We start from the raw sequence: 19,293 nt of genomic DNA on the forward strand, positions 1-19,293 counted from the left end.
ACAATTTGAGTTGCGTAATTAGCATGAATTAGCATAATGGCATATATTGATAATACTCCAACAAGTGCAGCCTGGTGTTTTGGGGGTTGTTGACGATACTTAATCCATTTGTGACACTTTCAGGATCCTAAATGTCACTTTAAACCAGGAATTCCACATTTCAACTCCCAGTGGGCTGATTTTTATGCATTTTAAGTCGACTTTTTATATTTACAGGATAGATGGATAAACTGGATTTGATAGATGGCATCTATTTAAAATAGTTTGACAAATCTTGACCACACTCAGAAGTTGTCCAAATAGTTTTTTATTTATTGTCCATATAGCTGCTAATTCATGCTATTTAACACAACTTATGCTAATTGTGCAAATGACCAAACAAATGCAAGTTAGCCTCCAGAAGTTTGTAAATGCTAGGGATGCAAACTATACATTTCTTGCATAAAACATTCTCATGTCCTTCACAATAGCACTGTGTTACCAAATGGACTATTTTCTTATCCCCACTCCGTCCCTTCTGTTCTGTTGTCCCCTCTTCCTCCTCCTTTTATCTCCCCCCTTCTGTTTTTACTCAAAACCCTTTCAATCAATGCCAGATCCATCTAAATATCCGTATTATTGTTATCCACTTCGCATTTGCTTTAAAGGTCTAAACAAATACCGAGTGGATGCTTTAATTCAGTTGGGTGGATCCATTTATAGTATGGGTGGTCCCAATGGGAATCAAACCCTTAAATGGTGCAATGTCAGTGCTGGGCTGTACCAGTCGAGCCGCAGAGGGCTGTAGCATAGCAACAACAACCCCCCCTTCATTTTCCACCAGTGCTGACATCCAGAGGGGAGGGGGGGAACAAAAGAGAGAAAGGATGAGCCCAGAAAAGGCAGTAGGAAAGTTGTACTGCAATATCTGTCAGGATGTCGTGACATGTTGGTGCTGGAACACGGCCGGCAGTAAAGTCTGACTTTTGTTTAAGTGATTGGTGACTTTAATTTGACTTGATCTTGAAATGTATAAGGTGGTGCCTGAAGTTGACGAGGTGCCATAGAACGGCTACATTCTTGCATGAGTCAGAGTGCCAACTTGGAGTTTTACACACTCTGGATTGGAAAATATTGTCTGGGTTGCAGAACATTCCCACAGCACATGCCCGGTATTCCTAGCTCTGGCTCTTGTGACCACCCTGTAGCGTTTTCCGTCCAGGGTTCTGGCTGTGAGGGCGCTCGGAAGCTGCCATGAAGTCATTTGTTCTTGGGATGCAGCAACAAGTGTTTCTGATGGCAGTAAAGGCAGGATATTCATACAGCTGTCAGGGGCTGTATAATACATTTGACTGGATATTCCAATCAGGATTGTAATCGCAAGTAATACATTTGAATGTGTCTCTCCATTAGCAGTTATCTAGGTTTTACACTGAGTGCCAACTTTTAAAATGTAATTTGCAGTACTGGACTGGTACAGTGCACAGTATATGGTTATCCATCTGCACTGATGATAGCTAAAATTCTCAATTATTTAGCTTTTTGCAATGCAAGACAGCACATTTCTTCTCGTATAATTGTGCAGTATATGACCAAAAGGTTACTAGGGCTGCACAATTTTGAAAAAACAACAAAAGAGATTGTATTGACTAATTTAGCAATCATGTCATGAATATGCTATATTAGGGGAATTTTGTAAAATGTATTTATATTTTTTATTGAACAAAAATATTAAAATGATCAGGGTGTGATATTTCTCTTTTTTACATTTCTTTATAAGTATTGTACAAAACAATAATATTTGATTAAGTTTCTACAATATGATTTGTAAGCCGGGACATCTCTGCAGCACCACAACACATTCTGAATTTGCCTTCACCAAATAGTGCCCTTACTCTAATTTTGATATTGCACTGGTCCATTCTCATACAGTTTGGATTTGTCCATTTTGCAACATTAGTATATACGTCTTTCAGGCCATTCAGAGAAGAAAATGTATGGAGTTATAGACACATCAACACATGCTTCTTAACATACAGACGCACATTATTTCTAAATGTAATAAAGATTATAATGGAATCTATGATTTAGTTTGCATAAATATCTATATAATCTGCATTATTTGTGATTTTAGTAATGCGTCACAAGCCTTTACTTGACACCTGTCAGACTTATCACGGCCCTCGTTGATCCTATCAATACCCAGCAGAGGAACAAAGCAGCACCTGGTGCTCCTGCCACCTGCAGAGGGCCAGACTGAAGGAAGCCTGGCAGGCACCTTTCATATTCTCTTTATCTGCTGATGCTATCGGGAGGCTGTGTTGACACACAATTGTGTAAATCCACTTGTTTGCGATGAGGGTTGAACAGGTCCATGTACGGACTTGGGGATTTCTTTGAAGTACTGAGAATACTTCCTGTACAGGCAGCAGAAAGTGATGTAGCCCCGCCCCTTTTTTCTCACGTTGCTGTCCCGGGTGTATGCTCACTGCAGCACTGCAACACACACAAGATCTAAACCTATTGCTTTGTCAAGCACTGCCTCCCCTCCCTTTCTTTGGTGCTTGTGCTTTACAATATTTTGGGAACATGTTTGTGTGTTTAATGCTGTGGGTCGCAGATTATTTTAAGGCCTCCGACCACTCCTGCTCTCTTATTAGTGTGACAGTACAAGAAAGACTGAGTAAAGAAGAGAGGAAAACACAGAGAAACCCCCGGTGAGAGAAGGGGATGAGAGGGTAGGAATAGAGATGAAGGGATGGAAACCGGGAAATGGTAGGGATGGGGGCAGTGAAAGGAAAACGCCATTGAGGGGAACTTGAGGTTGGCGGTGGTTGAGCGGAGGGGGCGTGGGGGGGTTATTATTGCAGACAGACATCATTGGGAATTCTGGTGTTGCTGGTGTGCAGCCTAGCATTAAATGCAATTTAATGCCCCGAGGCATGTTTATGTGCTATGTAAGTGATTCCCCGTTTGCCCTTCATGAATATCCGGCACTTATTAAAGAGCATCTTGCAGGTTGTTGTTTTTTCTACATTTATGCTTAAACTTGCTTGAAAATTACAATTAAAAAAGTGAATGTAGGATTTGATGTGTTTTGAGACACAAGGGCAGGAATTCAGAGGGAAAGGAGCAATTTTGAGCTCTGCTCTTAAAAACGGCATTTTTTTAAGGTCATACGTCAAACGCGTCATATTACATCACAAAGGGTAAACATCTCCGCTCTCTGACCGCGGGTATAGTTAGTAGTTGCGTTGAGTTGAGCGGTTCTGTTTTTAGTGAGCTGGTATTTTTCGGTAGTTTTACATTGTATTTCCCCATTTGTAATCATGGTGCAGTATTGTGTTTGTGCAGGTTGCACAAATACCAGCCTGTCAGGACATCGAGTCCACAGTAAAAAGGACCGGAGCTAGCGTTCGTTCCTGGGTGCGTTGTGCATCCACCTCCCTGCAGCACATACTCTCCACAGCTTTATCAGGAAACCGTATTACTTCTCTCTTCCCCCCCCCCCCCCCCTTCGCTGCTCTCTCTCTCTCCCCTCCGGTACACGGCACCGTAAGACATAGTGTGGAGTTGCATTAGGTAACGCTGTGGTGGCTGTACTGCTCCAGCCGTCTGCTTTGTGTTTGTTTGTTTGTTTCCCCCTGTCTGTGTAGTTTGTGTGTGCGTGGTGGCTGTCACTCCTGGCTCCCGGCTCAACCTCCACTCACCTGCTAAAATCAGCTGTGCACCCTCCCCGACTACACACCTGCTTTCCATCAAGCCATTTACAACGGCATATCAACGGAGGCTCCACAACCTTTCTCCGCCAGATCGTCAAGTATCAGCCGTATCTCGCGTCTCTCCTCCGGTACACAGCACCGTAGTGTGGAGTTGCATTAGGTAACGCGAGATACGGCTGATACTTGCGCATTAGTTTCTGTTATGGATCAGTATCAACAGTCCTGCCAGTGACGTTACTATATTATCAATGCTACGTTAGTTATAGCCTGGTATATGATAGCTAACTTTACAATGTTGTGATGTGACGTTAGCTAACGCCGGTCACTCACCAAGATAGCTGCCCAGTTCTCAACTGGTTCTCCTCACACCACAGCTCAATTTCTCTCCGATGGCCGTTATTTCTTCTAATCCTTGGCTGCTCCTGGTCTCTTGGACGCCTAGCAGGCTCATAATTATAAGGTTGTGGTCCGTCATATGCATTCGAATATTCATGTTCAACTTCTTCTGTGTCGAAACTAGCATTGGGATCCATGTTTATTAATATGTTAGACCGGCCGCTCTCCCCCTTGTGTCCCCCATGTTACGTCACACGCGGGAGGTCACGTGCCGAGGCTTTTTTATGTGGAAGTGAACATTCCTTACAAAAACGACGCCAGATGTCACTGTAGTGTATATTTCTGTATATTTTTTTGAAAATCTAGTGTATTCATCATTGTCCTACACATTTATTCACAGGTGTCTTTAACCTGGAAGTTGCTCTTTAAAGATTCAGCAGTGTACCCCCCCCCCCCCTATAGTTGACACACATCATATATGGCCAAATGTTTGTTGGGGTGCTGTCAGCGCCTCCGGGCATCACACAGCTGTGTCATACGAGAGAGCGCAACACGGAAAAAGCATTTATTGGAGTTGGTTGTGCCTCCATGCTCACATCTGGCTGTGGCATAAAGCGGCATGGTTCTATTTTCATCTGTAATTTAGGTAATTTACTGAATGTTTTTTAAACCGCTTGCAATTGAATTGCTTGAAGGGCTTTTTGAAATGCCTCCGACTCTTAGAGTCGTTCCTTTTTAAGCACTATGTTGTCAGAATCACACAGCTTTTAGATTCCCTTTGATGACCTTGGCGTGCTATTTATTCAGTCGTATTTATCTGGCTTTTATTTAACCAGGAAGTACTTTGGCAACGAGGCATCTGTTATTTCGAGGACCAAAGCCATGTGTTTTTAAAGATGATGATGATAGGGGATAGATGATAGGTCTGGAAGAGCGGCATTTTGTTCAAACAATAGCAAATTAATACTTAATTGATATGAAATAGGATTTAGAGTAGTAAACACCACTTTTGACTGATATTGCTATATGATTAATGATATTGGAGGCAATGATCTTTTTTGAAACATTATTCACATTATGGTTAAGAAGAATATTCAAATGATTATGGTGTTTTTTTGTGAGGGTCTGTACCAAACAAGGAAGTGTTGTATTAAGTCTGTAGAATACTTTGTGGAAGCCACTTCATCCCAATATATTTGTACATATTTTGCCTGTACCATATTTGGTGCTTACTGCGATTTGAATATCCACATTCCATTTTTGCAATTTGGAAACATTTTCAATTAATTGTGCAGTACTAGTTGATGTCTTTTTCAAGTCATTAAGAAAGAAATATAGCTTTTTGTAGCGGGAAACTGATACAGGAGCCAGATGCACATTAGCACTGAACATGTCCCATATCAAAGCCTTTTGAATCATACTATACTGTTACAGCCTGGCCTGACCACAGGGTCTCACAGGAAATTGCAAGCTGATACATTTATTTAACTTAAAACTCAAAATATTTTGTGATCATTAAATGCCAGATGATGAGTCATCGGATCGGGCACAGAATCAAATATCCGACCCACAGTCATGGCGGCCCTTTATGACACATAGTTATCCAGACTATCATTTGCTCTCTTTTTATGATGCATAGCTTTTCCTCAGCAAAGGGTTACTCTGTGTAGGCAAACTCCCAGTCTGCTTACGAGGTGTAAGCAGACTGGGAGTTTGCCCCCCCCCCCCAGCAGCCCCGCCACGGTCCGATGGAAGGAAAGGCCAGGCCCGGGTCTCTTCCTCTCTTTTCTTTTTCCCTCATCATGTCATATCCTGAAGAGACTCTCTCGCGCTCCCTCCATCTCTCTCAAGCTGCATTTTTGTGTCGTTACCTCACTGTGGTTGTAAATAATCCCCGTTATGGCTTCCAGATGTCCCTCCGTCCCGCTCTGGAATTGGGATGGGGTTTGAGTGCGTTGTGGCTGTAAGGGTTGGACACTTACTGTAACTGGCTCAGCTGCTGACTACAGCCAAAGTATGCGATGCCTTCTCCGAGTCTCACTCTTCTCTCTCCGTCCTTCCCGGTTCCCACAGGCTCATTTTCATTTCATTTGAATTTTTCCATTCTTTTGGTTTCTATTTCTAAGAAAAAAGGTTGGGTCAAACTGCAATATCAGTCGGATTGGTCATTTTGCCAATGGAACTGTCAAGTCCAAGGTTCCTTCAACAATGCAACATACAATATATTTGATTTAGAACTAAATAAAAGTAATGCAAGTAGAAAGAGAAATACAATTGCGCAAGACAATGGTCACAATGACACCAAGGTGCAAGTTAACCAGAGACATCATTAAGCTGTTGAATAGAATAAGATATACAAAACATAAGAAAGTAACATTTAAGGCAGAAGTAAATCATATTATTATTATTATTGTATCCACTATTGTGGGAAGGCAAACATGACACACTGGTATGTAGATACTCGGAAATGCATGATTTATGTAGCACGTACAAATGAGCTTGTAATGTAGCCACACAAACAAACAATTGTGCCCAGTGGTTCCTTTGCATGAGTCATTCTGAAGTTAGATCTGCAATGTTCTCTTAGTGAAGAAAGCCTTGTAACATGTTATGAACCCCGCTCTGTGTGGGGACTTTGAACCTCTGCAGGGTGTGACACACGTGTGCTCTGGGACTTTGGGAGAGTATTACACAGACTGTATGTGTCAGGTGACTGTATGTTTTGTTGTGATATTGACATATAGTGGGTGTGCCATTTTGCACATAAAACACAGAATGTGATGGACACACCCACAACAGTCCCTTAATCATCAGCATACATGCAGTGTATTGCAATATTTCAAATAGTTACTTTAGGATTTTACCTTTTCTGAAAATCTTTAAGCTTTAAGAGGTTGACCTTTCACAACAGAGCCGGCCAGGTAACCAAAGTAGACTTGGCTGCTGTTCTGTCACAGTAGAGACAGAAAATACAAATATGGACCTAGAAATGAGCATAATATAACCCCTTTAAGTCTCAGGTTCCGCCCTAATATACCCTGTACTTAACACAAAGGTAAAAGACATTAAAAAGTGCAATACAATAGTGCAATAGACACAAATGATTCAAGGACATTTCAGGAGTAAGAAGAACATGTTCATATAAAAAGGATACGATGAAACAGAATGTAAACGGCATAGAGAAATATAAATACGGTTTACTGTAGTGACACACAGAATGCATGCAGACATAGTAATACTTGCTACACCCATGACACACAGATTTCAGATTTCATATGAACACACCCTGGAGACATTACATGGAGGAGCCCCATGCCGAGGCCTGTTGTGAGTACGGAGCGTATCATTTGTGGGCCGCTGCTAAGTGAGCACACTTGCCTGCAGTTACCAGGTTTCACACAAATACGGCTCTGACTTCTCGTGTCGGTGTGGAGCGAGATGGGCCTGATAAGCACTCAGCATTTTGGGGCTAAACCAGTCTGGCTATGTGGATTAGCTGGCGTCACTCGTGTTTTTCCAGTTTCACTGCATCCTCAGGACTGCTGCTGAACATGTGTATTTTGCACAGTATGCTGCACGCGTGTGTTTATCTATCCACTTGTGTTTTTGTCTTCCTGTCTATGCACTGCGGATGGATGTCTTCCCAACACACAGTGGTGACAGAAGTACTCAGATCTTGTACTTGCATACCGCACTGTGCACTGCAAATACACAAAGTCTATATATACGATACTTTAATCAGTTAATAAAAAACCAACATTTATTTAAACGGGACATACTCATTTTCAGTAAGTGTTATCAGCTAAAGTACTTTTTAGTATATTAAATGTAAAAGTACCAAACGAAAAAAAAATAAAAAAATCTTTAAATGATTTAAAATAAAAATAAATCAGTTTTTGTATGAAATGTTGGCAAATTAATGGTTTCTTTTCAATCTTCCAAATTGTACATATAATAACTATATTTGTTGGTACAGTGAATTTTCGTGAGGTCGAAGAAAATAAAAATACTCAAGTAAAGTCAAAAGTACATCTAATTTGCACTTAAGTAAAGTCAAAAGTACATCTAATTTGCACTTAAGTAGGATATTTAAGTAAATGTACTTTCACCACTGCTCAAAAAGCCTATGCTACATCACTGTGACTGACATATCATCTTTTTCAAATCTTGGCTCTCTTGCCATACACATTTTAAAACTCTTATTCAAACAAAGAGCTGCAGTCATGCTAAACCTTACACTGTCACTTTACCAAGCGTTGCCACGGGTTCCTAACACACCTTGTCATAGCAACAGTTACTATGTTTTGGCCCACCTGTATGTTTTGCCAGTGAGGTAACATGCATGACCACACTGTACGGTATTTCTTCTTCTCTGTTGTAAAAAAAGGAAGCTATGAATCCATCGACGCTGCAGGAATACAGACACATTGATCCTTGAGTAAATGTGGCTGAGTTTAGCGAGTACAGGCCGTTCTTGTTATGTGTTGACCCTGCATTCTGACTCAGGGCCTAGTATTTCCAAAACACTCATTGAATTCCATTTATAAATGACAGGCCACAATAACAGGTTAATGGCTGCTGTGTGCTTCAATAACCCACCTGTTGTCTGACTTGCAGCCAATTATTTCCCCTCTCCAGATAAGCAATTGATATAGTCTGTGGTATTTCTGCTAAGGCCAGAGGAAAACATAGTTACCAATGATGTGTCAGATGTAGATGCGGGGATCTAGATCCAACTATGTGTGCACATATCTGTCTAAGTTTTTGCTTTGTTGTGGACAGGGCCTGCTGGCTGCTGGCTCCCAGATGAAAGACATTTCTCATGTTGCTGGTTTAGTGGAGCTCCTGAGTCAGCATGCAGCTACTAATCAGTGTTTTCTCCCGCTCAGCTAGCCTGGCTCTGATCCACCTACTCTTTGACCTGCAACCATGTTACTCTTACCTGTATGAGTACCAGTTCAAACAGAAGGGATCCAGATACTTGTATTTTATCCCCTTGCTGTCGAGTTCAGAACTACCAGGGAACAATCCAGTGTCCAAAGATATGTCTACAAATGTGATCTAACACTTTATGCCAATGAATGCCCTTTGCAAGTTTAAGATTCTGTGTTCATATGGCTGTTAAAGAAAGATACCAAACAAAAAAATGACAAAATTGTGAGGAATTCAGCACTTAAAATACAACTTGATTTAATGTTCTCATCTTATGCATTTACTTAAACCCCAGGCAAGTTGAGCTCCTTAGTAGCACAGTGGTAAGAGGCCATCCCATGTAACAGCCCTGGACATTATTCCACCCTTTGGAGCTTTGTTGCATTTCAAACCCCCCCAAAAAACCCAAGGCATATGACGCTGAGGGTTATGATGACTTTTTATGAGAATTCAAAGATATACTTCATGTGACAACCATCATAAATCATCATTATTAAATTAAAAAACAAATCAAGTTAAGCAATTAAGTCAAGTCTTTTCCCTTTTTCTCTTCCCTCTTAAGCTAACCTGACAAGTTAAATTGTTCTTTAATGTTCATAGATGGCCATATTTAAACCCTCACCTAATCGTTTGCTGCAGAAGCATAATTGCGCAGCTTTGATACATTAATGAATATGAGTCCAAAGGGATTTCAGTTGTTGTTGTTACCCTGTACCCTGGCACACATGACAGGTTAGAAATGCTGGCTTACATACAGAGATCTGGCAGATACTCGGATAAAAACAAATTGGCTCAGCAGGAGAACCTGCACTGAGCCAACTGGTGGTCAATTTCACTAGTTTCTTAGAAGTCTGTCTGCCAGGCACTTTGGCATTGGACCCTTTGTCATGAATCAAAGACATTACGTGATCATAAAATCAGACAATACTGAATTGTCCTAATAGGGGATGACATTTTTTTTGTTTGTTGATATGACATGCACATATTGTAACAACATCTTAATATCTTGAGTCGAGCATTTTGTGTTGACACTGTATTTTGCCAACCAGTGCACCGTAGTCTTCACTGACTTCTCAGCCTTCTCTCTATTTGATACTACACTATTAGATTGCATATAAAAAGGGAAGCGTTCTGAAAAAGAAAGAAAGAATTAAGTGGTTTGTCAAAGGAAGTGATTAAGGGATGAGTCCTAAAACCCAGAAATGAGTTGGCATGTTACCACTTCGGTTTTTTGTCTCAAAGTCTACCCCACTCATAAATGTCCAAGGCTTCTATGTGTCATAAAAACTGCGATTGCTTACAACTGAATAGATGAGACTACTTAAAGTCATCACGGCCAATATTAGCCACCTTTAGCTTAACGGTAGTGATAGGCAGATATAGATTGTAATGGGTAGTGTTACCTTTTTACCAAGTATTATAAAATCCTATGGAGAAATATCTTTTTTGTCGACAGAGCACTTGCAATTCTAACTTCAGGGTTGGCCTACAAAAATATGTCATCACTGCCCTACTCTACTGTCAGCCTGGTTTGTTTTGACATATTTGTGGTGTAGTCCTGGTCACTTCCCTGACACTAAATCACTGAATAGTGATGATGTTCCTGATCTACTGGCTCTGTAACTGGTCTACAGGAACATTCATGAAATAAGACTTTCCTTGCCATGTGTTCCCAGCCTTACTCAGTGCATTAGCCTTGTTTCTTGTGTATTTGTATCTGCGTGTAAATGGTCTGTATTAATGTGTACCAGGAAACGGCACACTGCACTGGCCCCTGCTTTCCCACTGCACTGTGGTCATAGCTGTCAGCGGAATCAGGAGGGAGTGTGAAAGTACAAATTGTTGAGCTACGAGTGAACTGTTTGTTTTATTTCAGCAGGCATTACTCTGTTTCACAGTGGGATCATTTCCTTTTTTCCCAATGCTGGAGGCTCTGTAATGTCACGCCATCAGATGAGTTTAGCTTGATATTTGTCCAGTTAGTTTTGCTGGTGGTCAGCTCCCACACACACCCAGGAAACACCAACCAAAACAAAAAAGGCTGTCTATAGTGGATGGAGATTTTGTCTATCCAAACCGCTTAGTGAATTTGTATGTGAATGCATGCTTGTCTGTAGTGTATACTAATAATGCTACACTTGCTGCTTCATGTAGACAGGCAGTACACTTTTCAAAATAAAAAGGTCTATGTTTTCAGAAAATCAGTGTCAATGTCACCAGTACGCTGACCCTGCTGCCAATTTCGGTTTGCCATGGCATGCTGGGATCAGTTAACCAGGAAGTGTTTCAATAGCTCTCCAGACATGAGGGAAATGCCGACTTAGTCAGCCATAGATGGAATCTGTGTTAGCTTTCGAGTCCGCTTTCCACCAGGAACCATAACTGCAGGCGTAACAATAGCTAGCTTTATCAACCAGCCGCTCTGTGTCCGGGTCATGTGCTCTGAGTGGTCCAGGTGGTCTCTAACAATTTGATAAAGAACATTTAAAAATGGCATGGCAGCCTTTCACGTGCTATGGGAATATTGTGGGTTACCACATGACTAGCACAAGGACTTTTCCATAAGCCCAGGTCACAGGACAAGGGTATTTTCCCTTCCTTTTGGGTAACTATTAGAAAATGCCCAGAGCTTCCATCAGGTCAGGGCAACAGAATTGTCAATCAAAACTCATGGAATTGTTTAGCAAACATAAAAAGCACTGACTTCCTGCTCCTACTGAAAGTGATAGATTTAGCTTGTTTGCCCCTTTCCCCCCTCGTAAACACTCCCAAGGTTTTATTGTGATGTTCTGCTAAGCCAACGTATAAAGTGATCAGTAAATCACCTGCTGAGCGGAGAATCCTGAAGCATGTTCTCTGCTTATCAATAGAGCAGCTCTATAAGTCTAATTTCATGTTCCTTCTAAACAATCTAGACGGTGTTAGCAGAATCAATACCTCCTATATAAAATACTGCTGAAAACAGATGGAAAAAGAGCATCAAATTATCTTTCTGATTCAATACAATATTATCCTTCCAATCCTGGTTGTTTTTGATATTTCCCTATCAATCATAGCTTCCTCTGCCCTACATTCCCTATGTTGTTCTGTAATCTGACTATATATGTGTCTCCTTTGCTTAAGGTCCTTTATGCATCACTTTTGGCCTGTTATATTGAACCTAATATGTTCCTTCTCTCTACAGCTAAACCCTTCACTTCCAAAGTGAAGCAGATGCGCCTGCACAAGGAAGACTTTGAGATCCTCAAGGTGATTGGACGAGGAGCCTTCGGAGAGGTAATATACCTTCTGGTTTTTACACTAAACATGCAGCAAACCTTTACCATACATGGTGAGAACCTGCAATTAGGGTTCCCCTTTTTTCTCTTTTGAACGAGTAGCAGGTGTTAATGGAGGAGCTTTGTACGGATTTGTCGTGTGCAGTTTTATTTGTCTTTCAAATATGGAACTTCTTTCTTAAGACATAGATTTTGCTCTATGATGTGGGACAGTACCTACCAGTACCAATCTATATTCTTGTATACCTTAATGCCCAAGCAATAAGAGGCAGTGTTGTTGTATTTCATAGGAGATTACCTTCTGCTGCATTCCAGCAGCAGTGCGTAGTATTGCTCTGCTGCATGACTCTACTTGCAGCTTAAACACTTTTTAATTCTTATTTCACATTTAACCCATGAGCAGAGATTACAGTGCCAGTGAAACCATCTAGTTTTGTTAGTTTCAGCTTTTGCATGCCCGTAGGGAGGTGGAAATACATGTGTCGCTTGGTTTCAGGTAATGATGTCAAAGCTGGGGAATGTCGGTCGAACAGGTATTGTGGTCCTCGGGCCAAGACGGGCCAAGACTCTTACATAAAGTCAGTATCCTGCAAAGACATAGCTGACTTTGTGCAGAATTGCATTGAGAATCTCCTTTTTTCTCAACACTGGAGGCTCTGTAAAGCAATGGCAACCAGATGAGGTTAGCATGATGTTTGTCCAGTTAGGCTTTGCTGGTGGTCAGCCCCCACACTCACCCAGAAGACACCAACCAAAACAAGACGGAAAACATCAAAAGGAATTTGTATGTTAAAGCCTGCTTGTTTTTAAGCTAATAATGCTAAACTGGGCTAGTCTTGCTGCTTAACTTAGACAGGCAGTATACTTTTCAATACTTCCAAATATTTTATCTCCGGAAGTGTTATTCCCTATCTGTACAAACAAGTTAGTGAATTCCTCAGGTGTTCCCCACTCTGATTGGTGGAGAGAAATTAAGAAAGTGATAGATTGTTAGATGAAGACTTGGACACACCTGCCAGCATGTAGCGGCAGTACCAAAACATTCTAACATGCTCACATGAGCCTCTGCAGGGAGGGCTGGTATGTGCATGTGTGAATCGTGTGTGTGTGTTGTGCTCAGCAATGTGGTGTGATCCATGAGTTGTGCTACCTTGTGGTAACATTCCAGAGCCTTTTTTGCCGTCACATGGCTCCTATATAAAAATCCTTTCAGTGTGTTGTGTTGCGATGTGGATGTTACTGTTATGGTGTAGTAAACAGACATGGGGAAATAGTATCAGAATAAGAAGATCTCTAGCTGGCTGCCAAAGCTAGATGTCATGTTGAGTCAGTGGTCGCAAAAGTTGATATTGTTGGACAACTTTTTATTAGTGGCAGATGTTTCATAATATAATATTTAGCTTATTTTACATATAAACTAAATGATAAGTCTCAACACACCATACGTGTTTTCTTACCTTACCAGTAATCGCCGCGTCGATATATTTTATCAAACTGTTGTTTTGTTGTGAACAGTTTCACACTGAAGGTAAATGTTACATGATGAAAAAGCAAAACAAAATCTAGAACAACGTAGATTTTTGTGAAGTTTGCATTGCAAATAAAGACATAGCCAATCACGGAGCCAAGGGTTATGACTTGATGATTACAAAACAACATCACGCCATGACATGGAGCCTGTGTAGTTCGAACCGACATGACAAATTCTATCACTCATTTCAACTTGAATTCATTGCATTCCAGGTCCACGCCTTCCGTTCCTGCCTTTAACAGTAAAAGCCCTGAACATAAATGCTGCCCTACCAGAAAGTACTCAGAAAGTAATCAGAAGGTACTCAGAGAGTACTCAGAAAGTAATCAGAAGGTACTCAGAGAGTACTCAGAGTACTCAGAGTACTCAGAAAGTACTCAGAAAGTACTCAGAAAGTACTCAGAAGGTACTCAGAAAGTACTCAGAAAGTAATCAGAAGGTAATCAGAAGGTACTCAGAAAGTACTCAGAAAGTACTCAGAAGGTACTCAGAGAGTACTCAGAAAGTAATCAGAAGGTACTCAGAAAGTACTCAGAAAGTAATCAGAAGGTAATCAGAAGGTACTCAGAAAGTACTCAGAAAGTACTCAGAAGGTACTCAGAGAGTACTCAGAAAGTAATCAGAAGGTACTCAGAGAGTACTCAGAAAGTACTCAGATAGTACTCAGAAGGTACTCAGAGAGTACTCAGAAAGTAATCGGAAGGTACTCAGAGAGTACTCAGAAAGTACTCAGAAAGTACTCAAAGTACTCAGAAAGTACTCAGAAGGTACTCAGAAAGTAATCAGAAGGTACTCAGAGAGTACTCAGAAAGTAATCAGAAGGTACTCAGAGAGTACTCAGAAAGTACTCAGATAGTACTCAGAAGGTACTCAGAGAGTACTCAGAAAGTACTCAGAAAGTACTCAAATTCACCTTTTTTTGAGCAAATTTGCCAATTGTCGCAATTTCACATGCTATTTACATTTGTTTAGTTTACTTGTCATACCCTCAGTGTGTAAATGCCTCAAGTCAGGACTAGTTCAAATGTTTCTTTACTGCATTCTGACAACACACGTTCAAAAGCACTGCTACCATAAAGCATATTTGCAAGTTTTTCTTTATGGCCGTTGACATAGTAAAGCTAGGAAGGCTTACTATATTCAAGTCAGATGATAGTAAAACCAGCCATCTAACCCCAGGTCAGACCAAGCAAACATGAAAAATGTGTATTTTGGAAAGGCGTCTTAAAAATTCAAAAGACCAGGTATTATTTCTCTGTAGGAAGTTTTGAAGAAAACTGAACACAGACCTGAGACTAAGATATGGGAACAAAGAGTTAAAAAAGAGACAGACGGAGAAAGAGACCCAGATGGGCAGACACAGGAAAACAAAGTCAAGAAAAATACTTGAGTCAGAAAGGGAGGAGAGATCCTGAGTGCAGGATGTTTTGATTTCATCCTCCCATTGTCAGCAGCAGGCGGAGAAGTGGTGCGGGTGGGTGACGCTGTGGAGCTGCTCTGATGAATGGCGCAGTGTGTGCTGGCCTCCTGCCTCTGAGAATGCCCCCATTACGACAGTGTCCCCTCGCCACCAACACAAACGGGCCCAATGGTTCTCTGTGGATAGTGTTTGAAAAAAACAAAGCCAGGGTTACAGGTTCTACTCCCAGAGGTGTAGGTCATTCTCGGTCATGGGCCATCAGTCACTTCTACACCACAACATAGCATCGCAAAGGCTAACACGCCAAAAAGCAATTGGATATTTCTATTGGATCTCTGAAAATTGCTACAAATATTTGTCTAACACATGTGTATGATACTAGATAATATATTGAAATGCAATCTCCAATGTTAGGCTATTAATGAACACAATTATAGTCCAATGGCTGCCCTAAGCTAAAGGCAGACAGTATGATGATGTTTAAACAAACGCTGTCTTTATGTCATGAAATAAAACTCAAGACAATCACGGGTGGGGTATTTACTGACATCCTTTTTGTTTCATTTGGCAAAACGTGAAAATCTTTTAAACGTTTATTAGCTACATACTTTATTTCAGGGATCTAACCAAAAATACATTAAAAAAAAAACGTTGACTTCAATACAATTGAACCACAATCTGTTAAAATGCTAACTCATTTTCAGGGTTTAGGACTCATTCCTGCACAACTTGTTGCATTGGCTCAATAAACACATCACTCTAGTCAGCATCCAAATGCATGTAAAACTGGCGTTGGCTGTTAAGTGTGTCAGTCCTGTGGCCATTATAGCAGATGGTGTGTTTTTAAACTGTCATCACTTCTTGGCCTGTAGTACAAATATATAAACTGCTGTAGTTTGCTTCAGGTTCCAAACCACATTTGAAGACTCGGTTGACACTCTTAGCTAACAGTAAAAGAAACCGCAGAAGTTGAAAACACATCCTTTTATCTATGAATACGTGTACGGGAATAGTGAAGTAAACTCCATGTTAAGTATTTTCTTGGCCGATAGGAAGATGAAGGAAGAAACAGTGGAGAGAGATGGTGAAAAGGACAAAAACAGCCAGGCATTGCCAAGAACAGTACCCCCCCCCCCTATCCTCCTCTCTTCCTCTTCTGTTCCTCCTCTCCTCTCTGGTGAGGGATCACTAGGGGAAATCCAAACACTGCAGGAATGTTATCATTGTATTGCATTAGCAGCATTCCCTAGCTCATTTCATAGACTACAGACCCCTCTGTGGCATAAGGCGCCTGTTTGTTTCACTTCTCCTCCGTGTGTGTGTAAATCTTACTTGTGTTTATATTTTCCTTCTTTTCCTTTTTTCTGTTTAAGGAGGTCAAATTGAAAATTGCAATATAATGAGCTTAAAGAAATTAGCAAGTTTGCCTGAACATGTGTCTGGCTGTCCGCTTACAGTGCTTTGTCACAGCAGCTTCTGCAGCTCCTTTTTTGGCAAAATGTGAAGCCGGAGCTGCGGAAGTTTGTCATGGCAATGATCAGTTCAGGGGTAGTTGGCAGTCGTTACGTCGTGAGGACAGTACAAGAGAGTATGATAAATACAATCTCTGAGAGAGAAAAGCTGAGAAGTTTAAGAAACAAGCTAGTATTTTAGTAATTTAGGTTTTTTAATGTGTTGTTGTCAGTCATAAGGCCTGTGGTTAATACAACCTTACAACATTTTGATCCACTACAGAAACAGCAGTTGCTTACACGTGACCAAGTGAGACTACTAAACATCATCATGCCGAACATTAGCCGCCTTTAGCTTAGCGGCAATGGCGTGACGTTTGTTTTGTTTGTTTGTTTATATTATTATCTAAGCTTTTTACTCTTGGCAATTGCATTCATGCTTCACATGTTATAAAAGTGGTGTCAATATTTGGAAATGATCGTATTGAACAAAACATGTAGGTATAACAAATGTGTGTTTGCCACAGATTTGATTATCTGCAAATTCAAGAGAGTAATGGGAAAACCACCTTGCTTTTAGCCGATTTCATGATACACTACTAGATAATCTCGTCTTGTATTGTGGATATCTTAACATTGTAATATTGCATAATCGTTGTCTTATCCTAATTTTTTAAGGATTTTAGTTTCACATTAATACAATTTTCCTTTACACGATAAGTCATTTGTTTATTCAAAGCACCAACAGTCAACTCAATGATTTCATCAAAATATGGAAAAAGAGGTATTTAGTCAAAATATATTTGAATAATTATTCCATATCACCCTGCCCTAGTTCCAACTATAAAACGGTTATTGTGTAAGTTATAGGTGTGGACTATATTGAATAAAAACAAGTTTATGTGTAGTTGTGTCTGATGAAAACCATATGTGAATTTCTACTTTCAGATCATGTGTACGTGATCTTAAATGAAAAAAGGATACATAATTTCAGCTGATTTCCTTTTAAAGGTTATAAGATATTCATATTAATGGAAACGCATACATTGAATGGCTTGGCTGGGATTCTGATAGTTAAGGCCACATCAATAATCTGTGATCACTTCCTTCCAAAACCTCCAAATCACTTCAAATCTGTCCATCCGCTATTGATGTGTTCCCATTTACAAATCATTGCACACAGTGATTAGAGCACTGTTCCAGTTTTCCCAAACTGCAGACTCTGTATTTAGGAAGCATGAATCATATTTAAGTGTCCAGCTGTTTAAGAGGAGGGATGTGGATCCAGGTGGACTGCATCTGTTGGTCAGCACTTCAGTATCCGTGGTCACTTCCTGTCGCTGCTGTTCCCTTCTCCTTCTTGGCATACTCTGCTTTCTCCTTATTGTTTTTTTTTTTTTTTTTTACCTCAGCTTCTCTTTGCTGCCTTCTCTTTTCCCTCCGTTTCAACCACTTTCCTTATCCAAAAAAAATGTGTGTTCAATTTCAACCATGTTTTTGGGTACAGCTGACCTTTCTCCAAATACTCCTAGACCTTATCTTTTATTTTGATTTCCAACCCTTTCTTCCCGTGCCAGTGTGAATATGCTGAGATGATCCCCCTCTTGTTTTTATATTGCTCCACCACAACACCAAAAAAAAAAAAGGGCGGTTATGACTTTCTTATTCAAAGAGTTTAACCTTTCTATTCAATATGAAGACTATTTTTGTTGTTTTCTGAACGAAACCTTTGTTGAAAAATGATTCCACATGAAATGTCATTGTGCAGTCCTTGCGTTTCTGTTTCCTGTTGCTTTCAAGGGTAACATATTAAATCTGTCAGTCTGTGTTCGTAACACGGGTCACATTCTTCGTCTGGCGTTGCTGTCACTCGTGTGATTAACGTCTTTTTAACACTACAATTCTTTCTCCCTTTTTGCAGGTTGCAGTTGTAAAAGTGAGAAACACTGACAAGGTATTCGCCATGAAGATCCTCAACAAGTGGGAGATGCTGAAGCGAGCCGAGGTAGGCGTCACACACTTACAAAGATTTGTGTTGGGCTGCACCACTGCTGCCTATTATGGATATGGGACATGAATATATAAAGATAACTGGATACAGTGTTGGAGGCGGGGCTCTGGTTATTCATACGAAGGTTGCCAAGTGTCAAATAAGGCTACAATTACTTCATTTGAATCACTCTTGAAAATATAAATTACATGTCACTTGTTAGATGCTTTTATCCAAAGCAACTTACGTACTCAATTCTGTGGGCAATCCCCACAGGAGCCATTTGGGGTGAAGTGTCTTGCCCAGGGACACAATGATATGCTGACTGCAGTGGGGTTTGAACCTGTTTGAACCCGAACACCAACGCTCAACCCACTGCACCACACACCGGCTATTTTCCAAATCCTACACATGCAACCTTTAGTTCTCATTAAGCCCAGCCTTATATCCACTAAATCACGTCCCTCTCTGATCAGTCAAAGGATTGGGAAATCAACTAGGCATATGACCAACACATTTTACACAAGCAGGACATGCATTTAAAGAAAGGCTAGTAAGGTTTTCAGACTGCAAAGTTAATTTACCAAGGCCCAAGGAAGTGAGCCGGACTTTGAAGTACATTTTTGTAGGCCAAACAGTGTTACTACACCCCCT

At 40.7% G+C, this 19,293-nt stretch overlaps 1 protein-coding gene across 9 annotated transcripts in view; it reads left to right on the top strand.

The window, feature by feature from the left end:
• cdc42bpab (CDC42 binding protein kinase alpha (DMPK-like) b) overlaps positions 1-19,293 on the top strand; it is a 93,850-nt gene that overhangs the window by 28,636 nt on the left and 45,921 nt on the right. For all 9 annotated transcript variants that reach the window (XM_079644644.1, XM_079644643.1, XM_079644650.1 and 6 more), the window contains exons 2-3: positions 12,154-12,245; positions 18,571-18,654. In XM_079644644.1, coding sequence (XP_079500770.1) covers positions 12,154-12,245; positions 18,571-18,654 — 176 coding nt within the window. The remainder of the gene's footprint in view (positions 1-12,153; positions 12,246-18,570; positions 18,655-19,293) is intronic.

The sequence above is a fragment of the Notothenia rossii genome (assembly GCF_949606895.1).
Source record: "Notothenia rossii genome assembly, chromosome: 8".
NCBI classification, from domain to species: Eukaryota; Metazoa; Chordata; class Actinopteri; order Perciformes; family Nototheniidae; genus Notothenia; species Notothenia rossii.